This window comes from Ovis aries, chromosome 5 (assembly GCF_016772045.2).
Source record: "Ovis aries strain OAR_USU_Benz2616 breed Rambouillet chromosome 5, ARS-UI_Ramb_v3.0, whole genome shotgun sequence".
Lineage (NCBI taxonomy): Eukaryota > Metazoa > Chordata > Mammalia > Artiodactyla > Bovidae > Ovis > Ovis aries.
Window position 1 is genome coordinate 17,888,280 of NC_056058.1, and position 17,706 is coordinate 17,905,985.

General features: G+C 50.8%; 1 protein-coding gene across 1 annotated transcript in view; it reads right to left on the minus strand.

The window, feature by feature from the left end:
- ATCAY (ATCAY kinesin light chain interacting caytaxin) overlaps positions 1-17,706 on the minus strand; it is a 40,106-nt gene that overhangs the window by 9,150 nt on the left and 13,250 nt on the right. The window contains exons 3-10 of the mRNA XM_027969868.3: positions 13,637-13,695; positions 9,036-9,257; positions 7,322-7,507; positions 6,820-6,922; positions 4,951-5,082; positions 3,989-4,075; positions 2,043-2,141; positions 1,317-1,352 (exon numbers count right to left, since the gene is read on the minus strand). Of these exons, the coding sequence (XP_027825669.1) occupies positions 1,317-1,352; positions 2,043-2,141; positions 3,989-4,075; positions 4,951-5,082; positions 6,820-6,922; positions 7,322-7,507; positions 9,036-9,257; positions 13,637-13,695 (924 nt within the window). The remainder of the gene's footprint in view (positions 1-1,316; positions 1,353-2,042; positions 2,142-3,988; positions 4,076-4,950; positions 5,083-6,819; positions 6,923-7,321; positions 7,508-9,035; positions 9,258-13,636; positions 13,696-17,706) is intronic.

A 17,706-nucleotide genomic window follows, 5' to 3' on the forward strand; every position in this document is an offset into this window, starting at 1 on the left:
GACCTACATGGGCAGAGAGTGCCCTTGGAGGTGTCCCTGGAGGACAGAAGGGGTCCCAGAGAGTGGAGGGAGCCCAGAGGGAGGCGGGCCCTGGAGGATGGAGGGGGCCCTGGGAAGGAGGAGGGAAACTGGAGGATAGGGGGGTTCCCAGATGGTGGAGGGCCCTTGGAAGGGAGAAGGAGGGGGCATGCAGAGTATGGGGACCCTGGAGGGTGGAGGGTTTCCTGGATGGTAGAGGGCTTGGCCTGGAGGGAGGAGAGAGCCCTTGAGGGCAAGAGGGGAACCCCGCTGAGCAGAAGGGTCCCCAGAGGGATGAGGGGTCTCCAGAGGTGTAACAGGAGGGAAAGGCAGGGCACAACTTTTGAAAGAATGACATAGCCCAAGGACACAACATAAACAAATAAGAATCAAATAGGTCCAAGAAGAGAGATAAAAGGACTTAGATTAGACCTTGATCCTCGATCTGCAAGCTAAATGACACACCCAGAGGCACCACGGCAGTTCCAAGGCACTGTCAAAAGACCAAGGAATGGGCAGTTGCCCAATTCCTGGAAATCTCCACCCTTTCCCCTAAAATAGAATAATCCTCCCACTCGTTAGCCTATGAAATTACCCACCCTATAAAAACTAACCACACCACATTTCATGGCCGCGCTTGCCCTCTGCAATGGCCCACACTCTGTCTGTGGAGTGTACTTCTCTCTGCATCTGCATAAATCCATCTCTTACCTATCACTTTGTCTTTCACTAAATTCTGCAGTGAGACTTTAAGAACCCGAGTTTCATCAGGTCCTGAAACAAGGCACTGTGGGTTTTGGCTGGGTTCGAGTTCCAATCTGACATAAATGGTTTCAGAGGGAGGAGGAAACTGGAAAGCAGGGAGTGGAGGGGGACCTGGGGGTGAGCCCCGGGGGGTGGCCGAGGCTGGGAGAACGGCCTCCTGAAGGGTGGAGGGCTCAGCCTGGGGGCCTTAGGAGGCTCCCCGGGCCCGAGCCCCCACTGTCATCAGCATCATTAGAAGGACTCTACCGAGCCCACTATTTTTGCCCAGTGGGTTACACTGGTCCTAATTCCTCATGATAACCCGCAGGATGGCTGTGAATTTTTCACTTGTCTAATGTTATACTGAGACTGAGCAGGGGAGCCTGGATTCCAGCCTGGGTCTGACTCCAATCCTTCTAGAGAAGGCAGGGCTTTGAAACACATGTGTGCGTGACATGGGTCCCAACTGAGTTGAAGCCGCTGGCTTCCCCCAGCCTTGACCCAGCTCAGCGCCAGCCCCAACCCAGCCAGAATACTGGCCGCTCCGCACAGACCTTTCCCTCCTGGCCTTCAGCCGTTCCTCCTCGTACCTGGAAGGCAGAAAAAGGAGAAGGCTTAAGAGGTGGTCTTGGAATCCTCTCCCCTTGGGGAACAGGAAAGCAGTCTCACTGTCACATCTGAACACATGCCAGGCTTCAGAGCAGACAGGATAGCCTGCAGCTACTTTACAAAGCCCCACCTCATCCCACCTCAGGGCAGGGATAGCTGTTTTACTGGCATATTCCAGTGTCTGGTGTTGCTGCAACTCAGCAGACATTTCTAGCATCTGCCCTAAACAAAGCCAGGATAAAGCAATTTATTATTACTGTGGCTTTGTCTACAGATGCTCCCTCCCCACAACAAAGGGCCAGAGAGTCAATATTTTCGGCTTATCAGACCAGTCTCTGTGGCAACCCCTTGATTCTGTTGTAGCTCGAAAGCAGCCGTGGATGGTTTGTAAATGGACAAGTATAGCTGTGTGCCAATAAAACTTTATTTATAAAGACAAGCCAGGGGCCAGGACTCACTGGCCCCTCTGCCTGCACTAGAGGGGCCAGGTCCGCTGTATTCTGTCATTTCACAGGCGCCTGTTTCACTCTATTTCCCTCTGTCTTGCTCTCCCACTCAGGTCTGGTTCTCTGGCAGCCTGACTGGCAAAGCATGGGAGGTTGGGAGATGAACAGCTCTGGGGATGATGGGGATGGAGGTGGGGCAGTGCTCCCACAGCATAAGACACTCACTGTAGCACGCAGTCTGGGATCTGCACGTGCTCCATGGGGATGAGCTGCTCCAGATCTTCCAAGCTGTGCACATACTGGATCTTGTTGATGAACTTGACGCTGGCGGGAGGAGAAGGAGGGACACGTCTGAAAGCCAGCCCTTGGGGTGGTGACTCAGGGTCAGAGGGAGCGATGGCAGCCAGGGATGCACACACAGCCCCGTTCCAGGATGCCCAGCACACTCACCCAAACCTCCCTCTCAGCCCATGCCAGACCTCAGCCCCTGCCCCTGGTGCGGGTACAGAGCAGAACCTGGGGTCTCCGCCTGCAAGAAGGGAAGGCTCCTGAGCCATGTGTCTGACACCAGTCCCTGCTGAGCAGAGAGTTGTTCAGTCGCTCAGTCGTGTCTGACTCTTTCAGATCCCGTGAACTGCAGCACACCAGGCCTCTCTGTCCTTCACTATCTCCCTGAGTTTGCTCAAACTCACGTCCATTGAGTCGGTGACACCATACAACCATCTCATCCTCTGTCGCTCTCTTCTCCTCCTGCCTTCAATCTTTCCTAGCATCAGGGTCTTTTCTAGTGAGTCAGCTTTTTGCATCAGGTGGCCAAACTACTGGAGCTTCAGCTTCAGCATCGGTTCTTCCAATGAACATTCAGGGTTGATTTCCTTTACGATTGACTGGTTTGCTCTCCTTACAGTCCAAGGGATTCTCCAGAGTCTTCTCCAGCACCACAATTTGAAGGCATCAATTCTTCGGCACTCAGCCTTCTTTTTGGTCCAACTCACATCCATATACAACTACTGGAAAAACCATAGCTTTGACTATATGGACTTTTGAGCAGAGAGGGAAAGAAGGAAGAAAGCAGAGAGGGACAAGATGCTATTAATATCAGACTCCAGGCTCCATCTTCCCCAGGAGGTGCTCCTCTGTGTCAGTCTTCCCAAGAACACTTTCATGGCACAATCGTCACTGTCTGGTGGCACCAGTAGTCACTTGGGCATGAGACAGGTGCACGTGGGGACTGCTGATTCATCTTCCATTCTTCCCGGGTGAATGGCTTCTTCCTGTCCAAATCCAGCTCTGGCCACTGGCTACTACTGATGTGACTGGTCACCAGCTTGGGGCTTTGAACTCGTGATTTTTAAAAAAAAAAAAAACATTACCTTAAATCTAATTTTGGTACAATGCCAAATAAACTCCTTTTCAAGGTCAAATCAGGTTTTCTAACAATGAGTTATGTTCTCTAAGGCTCAGAGAAAGTAACTGTACAATAAGTCATAAAATAATCAAATGGGGACTTCTCTGGTGGTCCAGTGGATAGGACTCGGAGCTTCCACTGCAGGGGGCCTGGGTTCGATCCCTGGTTGAGGAACTAAGATCCCACATGCTGAGAAGCATGGCCGAAAAGTAAAATAATAAAAAATAAAAGGAGGAGCTAAAGAGCCTCTTGGTGAAGGTGAAGGAGGAGACTGAAAAAGCTGGCTTGAAGCCCAACATTTAAAAAAAACTAAGATCATGGCATCTGGTCCCATTGCTTCATAGCAAATAGAAGGCGAAAAAGTGGAAGCAGTGACAGATTTTATTTTCTTGGGCACCAAAATCACTGTGGATGATAACTGCAGCCATAAAATCAAAAGACGCTTGCTCCTTGTAAGGAAAGCTATGACAAAAATCTAGACAGTGTGTTAGAAAACAGAGACGTCACTTTGCCGACAAAGGTCCATATAGTGGCTATATCACACAGTATGAGGGATCTTAGTTCCCCCACCACGGATGGAACCCAAAATCCCCGTGCACTGGAAGCACAGAATCTTAACCACTGGACTGCCGGGGAAGTCCAATTTTAAACTGTGTAAAGCAACAATACAGACTCCCCAAAGAGGAGCTGGAAAATGGTGATTAAAAAAAAAAAAGACACATGGCAACCCAGGTGGGTATCTGGACTCAGATCACGATCTCACCTGATGAAAGGGCGGGAGATGGCCAGAACGGTGCGGATGAACCAGGATGGGTGGACGATGATTAAGGACTTCAGGTTTTTCCGAAGTCTGTGTGGGGAGGCAGAGAAAGCAATATGGGCTCCCTGGGGGGAAAGCCCCGGGGAGGGAGCAGCTAAGGGGTGTCACCCACTCTGTGAGCCCAGGCGGTGCTCTGATGATCTCCATTGACGGGGAGGAGACTGAGTTTTGGTTAAGCTAAGCCCACGCCCCCCCACCCCTGGAAGAGTCTGCAGGTGGCAGAGCCCATATCTGGCCCCGGCTCCCTCTTAATTTAGATTCTGAGGATCTGACTGTGTGGCCATGTGCGTGCCTGTGTAAGTCACTTCAGTCGTGTCCAACTCTGACTCCATGGACTGCAGTCCACTAGGCTCCTCTGTGCATGAAATTCTCCAGGCAAGAATACTGGATGGGGCTGCCATGCCCTCCTCCAGGGGATCTTCCCGACCCGGGGATTGAACCCGCATCTTTTACGTCTCCTGCATTGGCAGGTAGGTTCTTTACCACTAGCGCCACCTGGGAAGCCCTTGCATGGCCACATCACCTTTCCTTCCTAAAAGATTTTCTAGGGCCCCCAGTTCTAAGCGCCTGCTACGGGCGAGTTGAACTGCAGCCCTCTTTGTCTGGGAGCGGGACCACTGCAGGGGTCATTAGCTAAGGTGAGATCATATCCCAGCAGGGCCTGCCGCCTAACCCACAGTCACTGGCGTGTCCTTATAAAAGGGGGCATTTCCACCCAGGCGCGCACAGGGACGGTTCTCCCTCACGGTTCCAGAAGGAACCGACCTTGCGGACAACTTGACCAAGGACTTCTAGCTTCCAGAACTAGGAGACGACTCACGTCTGGTGTTGAAGCCGCCCAGTCTGGCCCTTTCAGAGTGGGAGGGACTTCAGTGCGAGGCGGTCCCTCAGCCCCACGCACTCACCTCCTGTCGATCATCTGGTAGCACTTTTTCAGCCAGCCAATGCCCGGCATCCTCCGCCGGGGCGTGGCGCCGTTCAGGTACACGATCATGTAATCTTCCGCCACGAGGAGCTCCAGGCTGCTGATGACGTACCTAGTCATGGGGCACAGAGGACCAGGGACCCGGCAGGGCTGGTTCAGAGTCAGGAAGCCCGGTTCCCCGGGCCTAAGCCCTCTGTCCCCTCCTTTCTGTTTTTACCTGCTCTGGCTGTGTCACACCTGTTCAGGTGTCGTTGGCTGTCCTGGCATGCTCAGCCGGATAGCGGGGGAGGGGAGCAGAGGACTCCCAAACACCCCCCAAAATCTGGGTCAGTGGGCACAGTGATAGTAGTTGTTACTATCTTACTGAGGAGTTTTGTTTGTTTGTTTTTTTAAAAACTGAGTCCCTTGGACTGCAAGGAGATGAAACCAGTCGATCCTAAAAGGAAATCAACCCTGAACATTCGCTGGAAGGACTGGTGCTGAAGCTGAAGCTCCAGTACTTTGGTTACCTGATGGGAAGAGCCCACTCATTGGAGAAGACCCTGATGCTGGGAAAGACTGAGGGCAGGAGGAGAAGGGGACCACAGAGGATGAGATGGTTGGAGGGCATCACCAACTTGATGGACATGAATTTGAGCAAACTCCAGGAGACAGTGGAGAACAGGGAAGCCTGACGCTCTGCAGTTCATGGGTCGAAAAGAGTTGGACACAACTTAACAACTAAACAATTTTTTTGAGTGTTTACTGGGTGCCAAGTGATTTATACCCTTGAACTCATCTAATGTCTCCATTAATTCTGGAATGTAAGTTTCAACAGCCCCAGATGCCCTTGGGGGACAGATACCCACAGCCAGTGGTCCACTGCACCTGACTTTAGGGACCTGGGGTCCATCCCAGCCCTGTCTCCCCCTAAGTGATTTCAGAAGAATCCTCTCCTCTTTCGGCCTCCACTTCCCCATCTGTAAATCAGGGAGACTGGGCTCCCTGGCAAGTCAGGCCACTTTCTGATCTGACCTTCCATGGGTACTTCCTCTTCCTCTGGTCCACCCACCCTCACTCCCGTCTCCCGAGGAAGAAGGAAATCTTCATAATAATGAAAATAGGAGTGATAACAATTTGCTGAGCTCTTACTGTCATCTGCCAGTTTTTTGTTTTTTTTTTTTCCACACCAGGAGGCATATAGTGAGTTTCAGGATCTTAGTTCTCCAACCAGGAATCAGACCCACAGCCCTGCATTAAGAACCCAAGGATGGTGTGGTCTTAACCACTGGACACCAATGAAGTCCTACCAGGTGCTTTATGCTTAATTATCTGTCTCCATCCTAGCAAAACTGTACCTGTGTGTCCTTGGGCAAGTGACTTAACCTCTCTGTGCCTCAAGCACTGCAGCCACAGAATGGGAGGCAACTGTACCTGCCCCACAGAGTCTTGCTGGGGAGGAACGTGCTCTCACATACACAGCCCTTAGCATTGTGGCTATCGCATAGTGGGCATGCATGCTCAGTCGCTTCAGTCGAGTCTGATTCTGTGGGACCCTGAGGACCGGGGCCTGCCAGGCTGCTCTATCCATGGGATTCTCCAGGCAAGAATACTGGAGTGGGTTGCTATGTCCTCCTCCAGGAGATCTTGCCAACCCAGGGATCGAACCCATGTCTCTTGTGTCTCCTGCATTGGCAGGTGGATTCTTTACCGCTGAGCCACCGGGGAAGCCCACCCTGGTCTGCCCGTGGTCGAGCCCTTCCCTGGTGCCGGGCAGAACCACCCAGTGTGGTCCTTGCTGCCTGTCCTGCCCACCGGCTGGGAACCTCAGAACTGTGGGCAGCTGGGATGGAGCGGCCAGGTCACTTACAGGAAGAGGTTCTCCATGATGTAGTGGTAGTCGGGGGAGCTGCTGTCCGGGAGGAAGCAGGCGGCAAAGACGATAATGGCGTTGAGACCTTCGCCGTAGTACCCTGCGGAGAGGCAGCTGGTGAGCAGCGCTGGGCAGGGCTGGGCAGAGCCCTCTCCCAGCTCTGAGTTGCCCTGTGCTCTGCCCCGTGCACGTGTCTCATAGCTGGCCGGCCCCCTCCCACCCACTGCCCGTACTCAGAGGACACAGCTCTGAGCCCCAGCAGCCTGGCTAGAGAAGCCAGAAAACATCTTCCATGGGGGATGCCAGCCACCCTCATGGGTACCTCTGGTGTGCCCCCACGTGTCTAAGCCTTGCCCCCATGTGAGTTTCATCCCTGCACACCTAGACACTACAGCGGAACATCCCCCTGACTCAGAAGAAGACACAGAGGTTCAGAGAGGACCGCTCCTGGGCCCTCTAGTTGTTGGAGCCAGGAGGGGGCCTCGGGGCATGGTCTCACCTCCGTGGGTCACCACCCTCATGTAGGGCCGGATCATGTGTAGATCGATCCGGTGTTCCTGTTCCCCAATGATCACCGTCCTCCACAGACGCCCGTTGGCTGCGCCGCCGTCCTCCGCCGAGCCGTCCCCAAACAGATCCGCGCTGTCCCCAGGCATGTTCTTGGCAGCGGCCACGGGGGTGTCATCTGGAGCAGGGCAGCAGGGAGGGTGAGAAGGAGGGACGCCTGAATCTGGACATCTCGTCCCAGCCTCCCTCTCTGGGAGGGCTGCCCTGGCCGCCCGTGGCCACAGAGCCTCTTCCCCTCCTCCCCAGGCCAGAGGAAGACCACTCACCTCACCCTTTTTCCGGGTAGAGCCCATTTCTTGCTGGGTGACCTTGCACACATTTCTTTTCCCTCTCTGGGCTTCTCGGGGGTTCTTAACCACTCTTGAAATTATCTGTCTCTTGCCCATCTGTCATCCTGCAATCTCCCCGCCTCAGAAAATAGCCTGGCTGTTTCCCCAGCTGCTCAGGCCCCAAACCCAGCTACCATCTTCGATCTCTTTCCCCTTCATATTTCACATCCACCCAACAAATGCTGTGCCTCTGCTTCCGTCCCCATGGACACCACCATTGATACCGTTTTTAAAAGTACTTATTTGATTGCGCCCTCTTAGTTGCAGCATGCAGGGTCTTTAGTTGCAGCATGCAGAATCTAGTTTCCTGACCAGGGATCGAACCTGGGCCCCTGCATTGGGAGCATGGGGTCTTAGCCACTGGACCACCAGGGAAATTCCCTGTTGCTATCTTTCTGACCTGTGTTCTTGCCTTGGAATATCAGCTCCAGTAATACCCACCCAGTGAGGCCAGTCCCGACAACCCTGCAGAAGAACCCTCCTCACCCTAGGAAGCCTGGTTCAGGGTGTCTTGGGCTGGGCACTGTGGACATTTAGGGCCAGTCACTGCCTGTGGGGGGCGTCCTGGGCACTACAGGGTGTGGAGCAGCATCCCTGATCCCACCCCCTCGATGCCAGGATCCCCCAAGTTGTGACAACCACGGATGCCCCCAAACGTGGCCCAGTGTCCCTTGGGAGGGTTGAATTGCCTGAATGAGCCCCCTGCCCTCTCCCATCACCTATTTCTCCCACAGCACCAGCGACCAGGTGCAGTTACCTTGTGCCCATTTGTTCTGTTACCCAGAGCCCTGCTTTCTGACTGCCCTGAGAGCAGGCAGGCATCGTGTTTTCCCGACAGTCCCTGCCCTCTCTACCCTACCCCTACATGGCAATCAAGACCCGCTCCACGTACACCTGTGGAATCAGGGGGCAGCCCCTCCTTCTGGTCTTGATCACCTTTGATCAAGTGAATCGGGTGAAAGACACATCTCCCAGCAAAGTCCACAAGTCCACGAGAGAATGCATGTGCAGTCCCAGGGCCTGTTTTGGGAGTCTTGGGTTGGAAGCCCCACCCCAGGATTTCCATGGTGAGTCAGTGGTTAAGACTCCATGCTTCCAATGCAGGGGGAACAAGTTCCATCCCTGGTCTGGGAACTAAAATGCTACACAGCGTGGCCAAACCCCCCACCCCACCCAAAACAACAAAAGAAGCCCTGCCCGCCTTGAACCTCTGGGAATGGAGGAGGAGGGGACTCTGGCAAGATGGCCCCAGAAGCTGAGAGGAGCAATGGGGTCCGATTTGGGGGTCGGGTAGGGACGGTGAGCAACCGACCTCACCTTCCCACTCCAGCTCATTGCCGTTCCCCAGGAACTCCAGTGAGTCGGTCTCATCAGGGGTCTCAATGTCATCCACGTTGATGTCCAGGTCATCGGGGGTGTCTAGGAAGTCATCTGACAGCAGGGAGCCCTCACTCTGGTCCAGGGAAATGTTGATCTCAGGGGCCACCAGCGTCTTTCGCTTACGATGAGCCCCATTGAAGTTCAGCGTGTTGGGAGGGGCTGTGGGGGAAAGGGAAAACAGAAAGTCAAAGCAAAACCAAATCAGTCGCTTGTTTTTTCTTCCCCTTCTCCTATTCCAGATCCGACAGAGATCTGTTCTGCCCTGCCGTGGGGAGTGCTCAGAAATCAGACAACATCCTTTCACAACAGCAGTTAATGGAACCATCCAACTTGGAGGACAAGGGCAGACACTTGGACATTGGACAGTCCTGGGTTCAGAGCCTGACCTTGCTACCCACCAGCTCTGTGACCCTGCAGTGCCACCTTGCTCTGATCTTGACTCAGTTTTACCATCTGCAAAATGGGACTCACAGGTGAGTCGAATCAAGGTCAAACAATGACATGGGGATTAGACCCCAGGCAGCCTGGTCTTCAGATTGAGCTCCAGACCTGCCAGTATCTGCGCCTTTTGTTCCTTCTGGCTAAGGCTGATGGAGAATGTCCGAGTTCTGCTTTTTCCCTTTCTGGGATGTGTGACTCTAACAATTAACTTTTAGTGATCACATAACACAGGCCAGGCCCTAGCCCACATGTTCATGTTCCGACTTCTGTAGACAGATATGTGTGTTCAGTCATGTCTGACTGTTTTCCACCCCATGGACTGTAGCCTGCCAGGCTCCTCTATCCATGGGACTCTCCAGGCAAGAATACTGAAGTGGGTTGCCATGCCCTCCTCCAGGGGATCTTCCTGACCCAGGGATCAAATCTGTGTCTCTTGTGTCTCCTGGATCTCCTGCCTTGGCAGGTGGATTCTTTACTGCTGAGTCAGTTGCAGCCTTGCTACTGCCCCATTGGACAGATGAGTAAACTGAGGCACAGGGAGGCAGGATCTTCCCACGTCACTCTGAAGCCCATGGGGGTGGATATTCCCCATGGTTTGGACCACTTCCTCCTAAAGACGCTTAGCCTGGACTCTGGTCTCCTTATAAAAGGTGGTTTCACCTCCTGGGCTGCCCCCAAGGGGTTAAGGCCATCTAACAGCCCTTGGAGCAGAGCTAACCCCTCAGGCTTATGGGGTTTACAAGGGGAGGAAAGCCATCCCTTCCCCCAAAGGCAGCTCTGGGAAAAGAGGCTGACCTTCCAGAGAGCCCAGAAATTCTCCCTGTTTCAATACATAGCCTTTGAAGACAAAATTAATAAATGGACATGAGTCTGAGCAAACCCCAGGAGATATTGAAGGACAGGGAATCCTGGTGTGCTGCAGTCCATGGAGTCGCAGAGAGTTGGACACGACTGAGCGACTGAGCAACATCAAGGAGAATCTCACCCCTCTCTTATATTGGATGACATTCATAGATCCATAATTAAATGGACCACATTTTTTTAAAGTATTTATTTTTATTTATGTATTTGATTGTGCTTTGATTGGTCTTACTTGCAGCATGTGGGATCTAGTTCCCTGAGCAGGGATCCAACCCATATCCCCTGCATTAGAAGCTTGGAGTCAGCCACTGAACCACCAGGGAAATCCTTGGACTACCTTTTTTTTCATTTTGAATCTCATATATATATATATATCTTTTTTTTTTTTTTTCACTTTGAAGCTCTCGATCCATAAGCAACAGGTCAGACTGCTTCAAGAGACTGCGGTATAGAAATATGCATTTTGGCAGAAAATTATAAAGACGCAAGGTACAGACCTCCCTTGTGGTCTAGTGGTTAGGAATCTGCCTGCTAATTCAGAAGACACAGGCTCAATCCTTGACCTGGGAAGATCCCACATGCCTCGGATCAACTAAGCCGAAGCACCACAATTACTGAGCCTGCAGCAAGAGAAGCCACCGCAATGAAAAGCCTGCATACTGCAAATAGAGAATAGCCCTCGCTTGCTGCAACTAGAGAAAGCCCTTGCACAGCAGTGAAGGCCTGGCACAGCCAAAAATAAATAAATAAGTAAAATGGAAAAAAACCCATAAGTCATGTTTACCAAGTGTCTGCTATATGTGACGCACTGGCATAATTTCCTGCTCTCACCATGACTTTGTAAGATGGGAAATATTACCCATTTTACAGATGGGGACATTGAGGCAGGGACCTTCCCAGGGATATGACTCCAGTCTTCTCAACTTACCCTGCCTTTTTCATTGAAAGTGTGTTGGGAGCAGTGAATCAGGAGCACTTGATTTAAAATACTGTTTAACCTGGTGGTTCAGTGCTTAAGAATCTGTCTTTCAGTGCAGGGAATTTTGTTTGATTCTGGCTTCCCTGGTGGCTCGGATGGTAAAGAACCCGCCCACAATGCAGGAGACCCGGGTTCAATCCCTGGGTCAGGAAGATCCCCTGGAGAAGGGTATGGAAACCCACCCAGCATTCTTGCCTGGAGAATTCCATGGACAGAGGAGCCTGGTGGGCTGCAGTCCATGGGGTCACAAAGAGTCGGACATGACTAAGTGACTATTTTCATTCATTCATTCTTCCAGGAACTAAGATCTCACATGCCATGGAACAAATAAGCCTGTGCACCACAACTAAGACCCAACCCACTCAAAGAAATAAGTATGTTAAAAAGAATCCTGCTGCTTATGCTGGTGGGATCAGGTTGTGGATCACAGCATGGTGACTGCAAGATTGAAAGTGCAGGGAATCACAGAGGCAGCAATGTCACCATGTGGACCCGGAGGAAAGGGCATTGAACCAAAGAGGATGATTCTTCAGCCTTCAAACCTAATGGAATTTGCCTTTAAAAAAACCTAGTGGAATTTGCCCTGCCAAATTTCAGACTCTCTGGGACTCGTGACCCCTTCATCCTTCCAATTTCTCCCATTTGCAGTGGGAATATCTATTCTGTGTCTGTCTCACCTTTGTACTTTGGAAGCAGAGAGATTGCTTGATTTCATAGGTTCACAGTTGGAGAGGAATTTTGCCCCAGGATGAATCACACCTGAGTTCCCTGCCTCAATGCCCCCACACCTTGAACCCTTCAACTGATTAAATGTGGCCCACCCACACAATGACAGGCAATCTGCTTTATTCAAAGTGCATGAATTTAAAATTAAATCTCATTTAGAAAACACCATCAACGGAAATATCTAGAATCATGTTTGCCCATGTAGCTGGCTTCTATACAATTAACGTTCACATCCCCCATCTCAAGTTTCTTTTTTAAAAAAGTTAATTATTTGCTCATTTATTTTTGCCTGCACTGGGTCTTGTTGCTGCATGGAGGCTCTCTCTAGTTGCAGTGAGCAGGGGCCACTGTAGTTGCGGGGCGCAGGCTTCTCACTGAGGTGGCTTCTCTTGCTGCTGAGCACGGGCTCTAGAGCGTGGGCTAGGTAGTTGTGGTGCATGGATTTAGTTGCTCCACAGCATGTGGGATCTTCCCGGATCAGGGATTGAACCCACGTCTCCTGCACTGGCAGGTGGATTCTTTACCACTGAGCCACCAGGGAGGTCCCTCAAGTTCCTTAACTTAATCCTACCTGCAAAATTGCTTTTGCCACCTGAGGGAACATTTGTGGTTTCCTAGAATTAGAATCTGGATACCTTTGGGGGCCATCCTTGAGGCAGTCACACCTAGGAAGTGAGGTACTGTTACCACACACCCCTCGTTTTACAGAAGTGGGAAGTGGAGGCCCAGAGGGGGAGAAGGGAGTCACTCAAGGTCACCCTGTGGGGATGCGACAACACTGGGCCGAGAATGTATGCTCAGGTGGGAAAAATGGCTGGCACTCTAGGGTGACCAGCCATTCAGATCCATACAGATTGGCCCCAGAGACCTGGGACAGCTTGATCCCTCTAGCTGGCTCATGGGCATAGTATGGTACACGGGTAGGCAGAGTTGGTACTCGCTGCTGTGTGACCTCAGGGATGTGGCTATCCTTCTCTGGGCAGCCTTTCCTCTCTAGGGTGGGCTCTGTGATGGGCTGCATGGGGGAAATGCGGGCTGCATGGGAGCTCTCAGCAGGACTCTGCCAGGAGATGCCATAGAGGAGAACAAGTGTTTGAAGTAGCCCATCTCGCTGCCCTAGATCCCCTGTTTTCAAAGTCTAGGCCTTTGTGTCCTCAGACCCATGAGCCCTCTTGGGTGCTCAGGGCAGGAGCGCCCTCCTGATTTTATGCCTGGCATTCCCCCGGGCACTTTACATAAATCATCTCATTTAATCCTTCTGTGGAAGGCTCACTACCTGCATTTAGTACATAAGGAATTGGAGGCACAAAGAGGCTGAGCCACCAGTTCAAGAACACACAGAAACACCACACACTGACTCCACACACATCTCTGGGTCACCATCACAGTTGCTTTTCCCTACAGGCCTTGGAGGTGAACAACCCCCTTTTGTGACATTCCATCCAGGAGGCATGGCCTCTGACATTTCTACAGTTACAGTCCTGGGCAGAGCCCAGATCATGTGTCCATTTCTGCACACATGGAAACTTACAGGACGTGTCTTCTGTGGGGCTGCCAAGCAAGTCCATCCCCGTCTCTTCTGGGAGTGGCCTGCAGACCCAGCCGGGAGTGAACACCAGCCACCAGGCACCACAAGTCCAGCAGCAGAAGCGTGGAGTTCAGACAGAATGATAGTAACAGAATTTGTTTAGTTTTGGGAAATCATTGGGAGAAAATACATCTGTTCATGAGCACAGAAAATCACAAACCATCAGCACCAGAGGGCTCTCATCAGATAATCTAACAAATATTAAGCCTTTTTTTTTAATACATTTTTTTCGATGTGGACGATTTGTTGGGCTTTCTTGGTGACTCAAATAGTAAAGAATCAGCCTGCAATGCAGAGACCTAGGTTCTATCCCTGAGTCAGGAAGATCCCCTGGAGGAGGGCATGGAAGCCCACTCCAGTATTCTTCCTGGAGAATCTCATGGATAGAGGAGCCTGGTAGGCTGCAGTCCATGGTGGGCCAAAGAGTCAGACATGACTGAAGCCTCTAACATACACACATATTGAATGTGTTACAATATTGCTCCTTTTTTAAAAAATGTTTTTATTTTATTTTATTTTTTGCTGCATGTGGGATCTTAGCTCTCCCACTAGGGATGGAACACTTGCCCCCTGCATTGGAAGGTGAACCAGGGAAGTCCCATAAACCTTTTTTTTGGATAGTAAAAGCTGGGGCCCAGAGAAAAGGAGGGTCTCATCTATATTATATTTGGAATATAAGCAGCATTCTTCATGGGCTGACCCCACAGGGTTTGGTCTCTGATGAGCCAGAAATTGTCCGATAGACATAGCAGACAACTGAGAGCGCTCTCCATGGCCCACGCTGGACAGGCCTGACCAACAAAATATATCATGAAGTATTGGATGGTGATTCAAAGGACAAAATAAAATGTCCACGAGTCCATACAGAAGCAAGCAAGTGATTGAATAAATAAACATGGGGAGAAGAGACAAATTTCTCTTGCACAGGAGAATTTCAAATAATGTATGTAAACACTCTATCCCCAGGAAGATAGGGAGTAACTTCTTCTCTGTAAGCATGAGTCGGGCACAATGACTTCCTTCCAAAGGGGACAGTATGGGAAAAGGGAGGCGTGACTCTACAGTCGAGACACCTGACCAGCACGACCTCAGCCCGGGATGCAGGTCAACACCAAAGAAGAGTCATGCTGAGGACAGGCACCCCAAGATGATGGATGAGACGGCCCCTCACCTGTGTACTCCTCCCCACACCCAGCGCCCCAGGGTCACCATGAGAAAAACACCAGACAAACTCCCACGGAGGGAAGTTCTACAAAATCTCTGACCCCAGTCCTCCTCAAAGCCATCAAGGGCATCAACAACAAGGAAAGTCTGTGATGGACTTCCCTGGAGGTCCAATGGTTAAGACTTCACCTACCAATGCAGGGGGCGAGGGTTCAATCCCTGGTCAGGGGAGCTAAGATCCCACATGCCTCCTGGCCCAGAACTTAAAACAGAAGCAATGTTGTAACAAATTCAATAAAAAATTTAAAAATGGTCTACATCAAAACATCTTTTTCTTCTTTAAAGTCTGAGAAACTGTCATAGCCCAGAGAAACCTAAGGAGACATGATGACTAAATGTTATGTGGGATCTTGGGTAGGATCCTAGGAAAGAAAAAGAATATTAGGAGAAAATTGCTATGGATATCTCAATAAATTGTGGACTTTGGTTAATAATGATGTATCAATACCAGTCTATTAACTGTAACATAGGTATCAGCCTCATCTAAGATGTTAATTACAGGAGGTGTGTGTTTTGGAAGTTTTCTGTAATATTCTTGCAACTTTTCTGTAAATCTAAAGCTACTAAAAAGTAAAATTTTAAAAAGAGAAAGGCAGCCAGCTATGCATCTGTGCCCCTTTAACTGGTGGAGCACGAATTTGCAAAACAAGACCTGCTTTTCCTGGCAATGCCCAGGCTGTTTTTTGGACCACAACTCACTCTGCCTGATTCTGACCCACGTGCTCTGGCTCCTTTGCTCCCCAGGGAAATACTAAGGCGGAAGGGTTTGCAGAGCGCACGGGTCTGTCAGGGGCTCCAGCTGCAGGGCCTGCTGACTCAGGGAGGCACTGCAGCGGTAACTCATCTCTACAACTCAGCAGTGCCAGCTCAGCTAAACGGGGAACTGTTTTGATGGAGAAGGACAGTAGGGCGTTTTTTCTTTTCTTTTCGAATCGTGGTGCAGCAGACTCTTGAGTCCCTTGTCAATCCTAAAGGAAATCAACCCTGAATATTCATTGGAAGGACTGATGCTGAAGCTGAAGCTCCAATACTTCGGCCACCTGACGTGAAGAGCCGGCGCATTGGAAAAGATCCTGATGCTGGGAAAGATTGAGGGCAAGAGGAGGAGGGGGCGACAGAGGAGGAGATGGTTGGATGGCATCACCAACTCGATGGACATAACCTTGAGCAAACTCTGGGAGACGGTGAAGGACAGCCCGGTGTGCTGCAGTCCACGGGGCTGCAAAGAGTCAGACACGACTTAGTGGCTGAACAACAACAAGGACACATTTATTCTATTGCCTCTGTTCTTCGTAGGGCATGAGCTGGCACCCTCTGCAGGATGGAATATAATCATGCTTTTTCCTCCACACCCTTCCCCTACTCTGCCCACCTTTCTCCCATTCACCATCCTTTGAATGTTCTTTGAGTAACCACTATCTTCCAGGAGTATTGGTGGGTCTTGGAGGTAAAGGATGAATTGGGTGACACCCTGCTCTCATGGAGGTCAAAAGTCAAAACTAAGCAGAGGTGCAAAGGAAATGAAGACACACATCTATGCAAAAACTCATACCCGAATGCTTACAGCAGCTTGACACACTGGGGACAACCCAAATGTCTATCAAGTGATGAATGGATAAACAAAACATGGTCCATCCACAGACTGGAATATTATTCAGCTTCGAAAAGGAGAGAAGCGCTGACACTCTGAGAATAAGGGAGGGACCCTGAGAATAAGATGCTCGGTGAGAGAAGCCAGATGCAGAAGGACACACAGGGTGTGATTCCGTTTATATGAGACATTGAAAACAGGCAAATCCACCGACCCAGAGAGTGGGTTTGTGGTTGCCAGGGAAATGGGGAGTGGCTGCTGATGGGAATGGTTTCATTTTTGGGGTGATGGAATGTTTTAGAACTAAATAGAGTTGATGGTTGCACAACAGATGAGTTGTCCATTTAAGATGGCTATTTTTATATTATGGAAATCTCACCTCCATTTAAAAGAGCAGAAAACAAGTTTCGGATTAAGTCAGAAGGTTTTAAAGAGGCATCTTTCTTTCAGATTGAGATAAGACAATTCCCATGCCCATTTCATGTACACATTGCTCTGTACCTCTGGTCTGTAGCTGACACCCATGCTCTGAACATGGGGAGGGCAGCTGGTAATTCACGAATACGTCCAGGGTTCCAGAGGACAGGCAGCACACCACCTACTTGCAAGGTTACCCGAAATTGTGCTCCCAAATTGCAGACTGGCAGCTGATGAACCGCTGCTAGCTCTGTCCTGCCCACACAACATTTCACAACATTTTTAACTCGCTGTCAAATCAGAGATGAGACACAAAAACTCTAGATTTCAGTCTTTTCTTGAATCAGATCTGCCCTCCTTGTATGGTAACCACCTCCAGGAGCTGACTGTCCACCACCCCTGCTCACCTGGATGTTGGAATTTCCTTCTAGTTCCTTTTCTCATTGACTCTGCCTTCCCTGCACCCGTCAGTTTGAGGCTGAAGTCCTGTTGTGCTAGAATCAGCTAGAACCGTCATTTACCCCATGGCAGGACACTCCCTGTGTCGAAATGTTGACATCTTGTTGAAATGCATCATCTTATTTGCTCCTCATAGCATCCCTATGAGGCAGGGAGAAGACTGTTTCACAGAGGAGGAAACCAAGGTTAAACCAGGGAGAGCAGGGAGGGCTGAACCATTCATACCGGCTGAGCTGAGTCCAGTCACTGCCCACTACTGCCCCCTTGTGCCCAGTCTGCACATGTGCGCCAGCCCCTTAGGTCCACAGTACTGCAGCTTTCA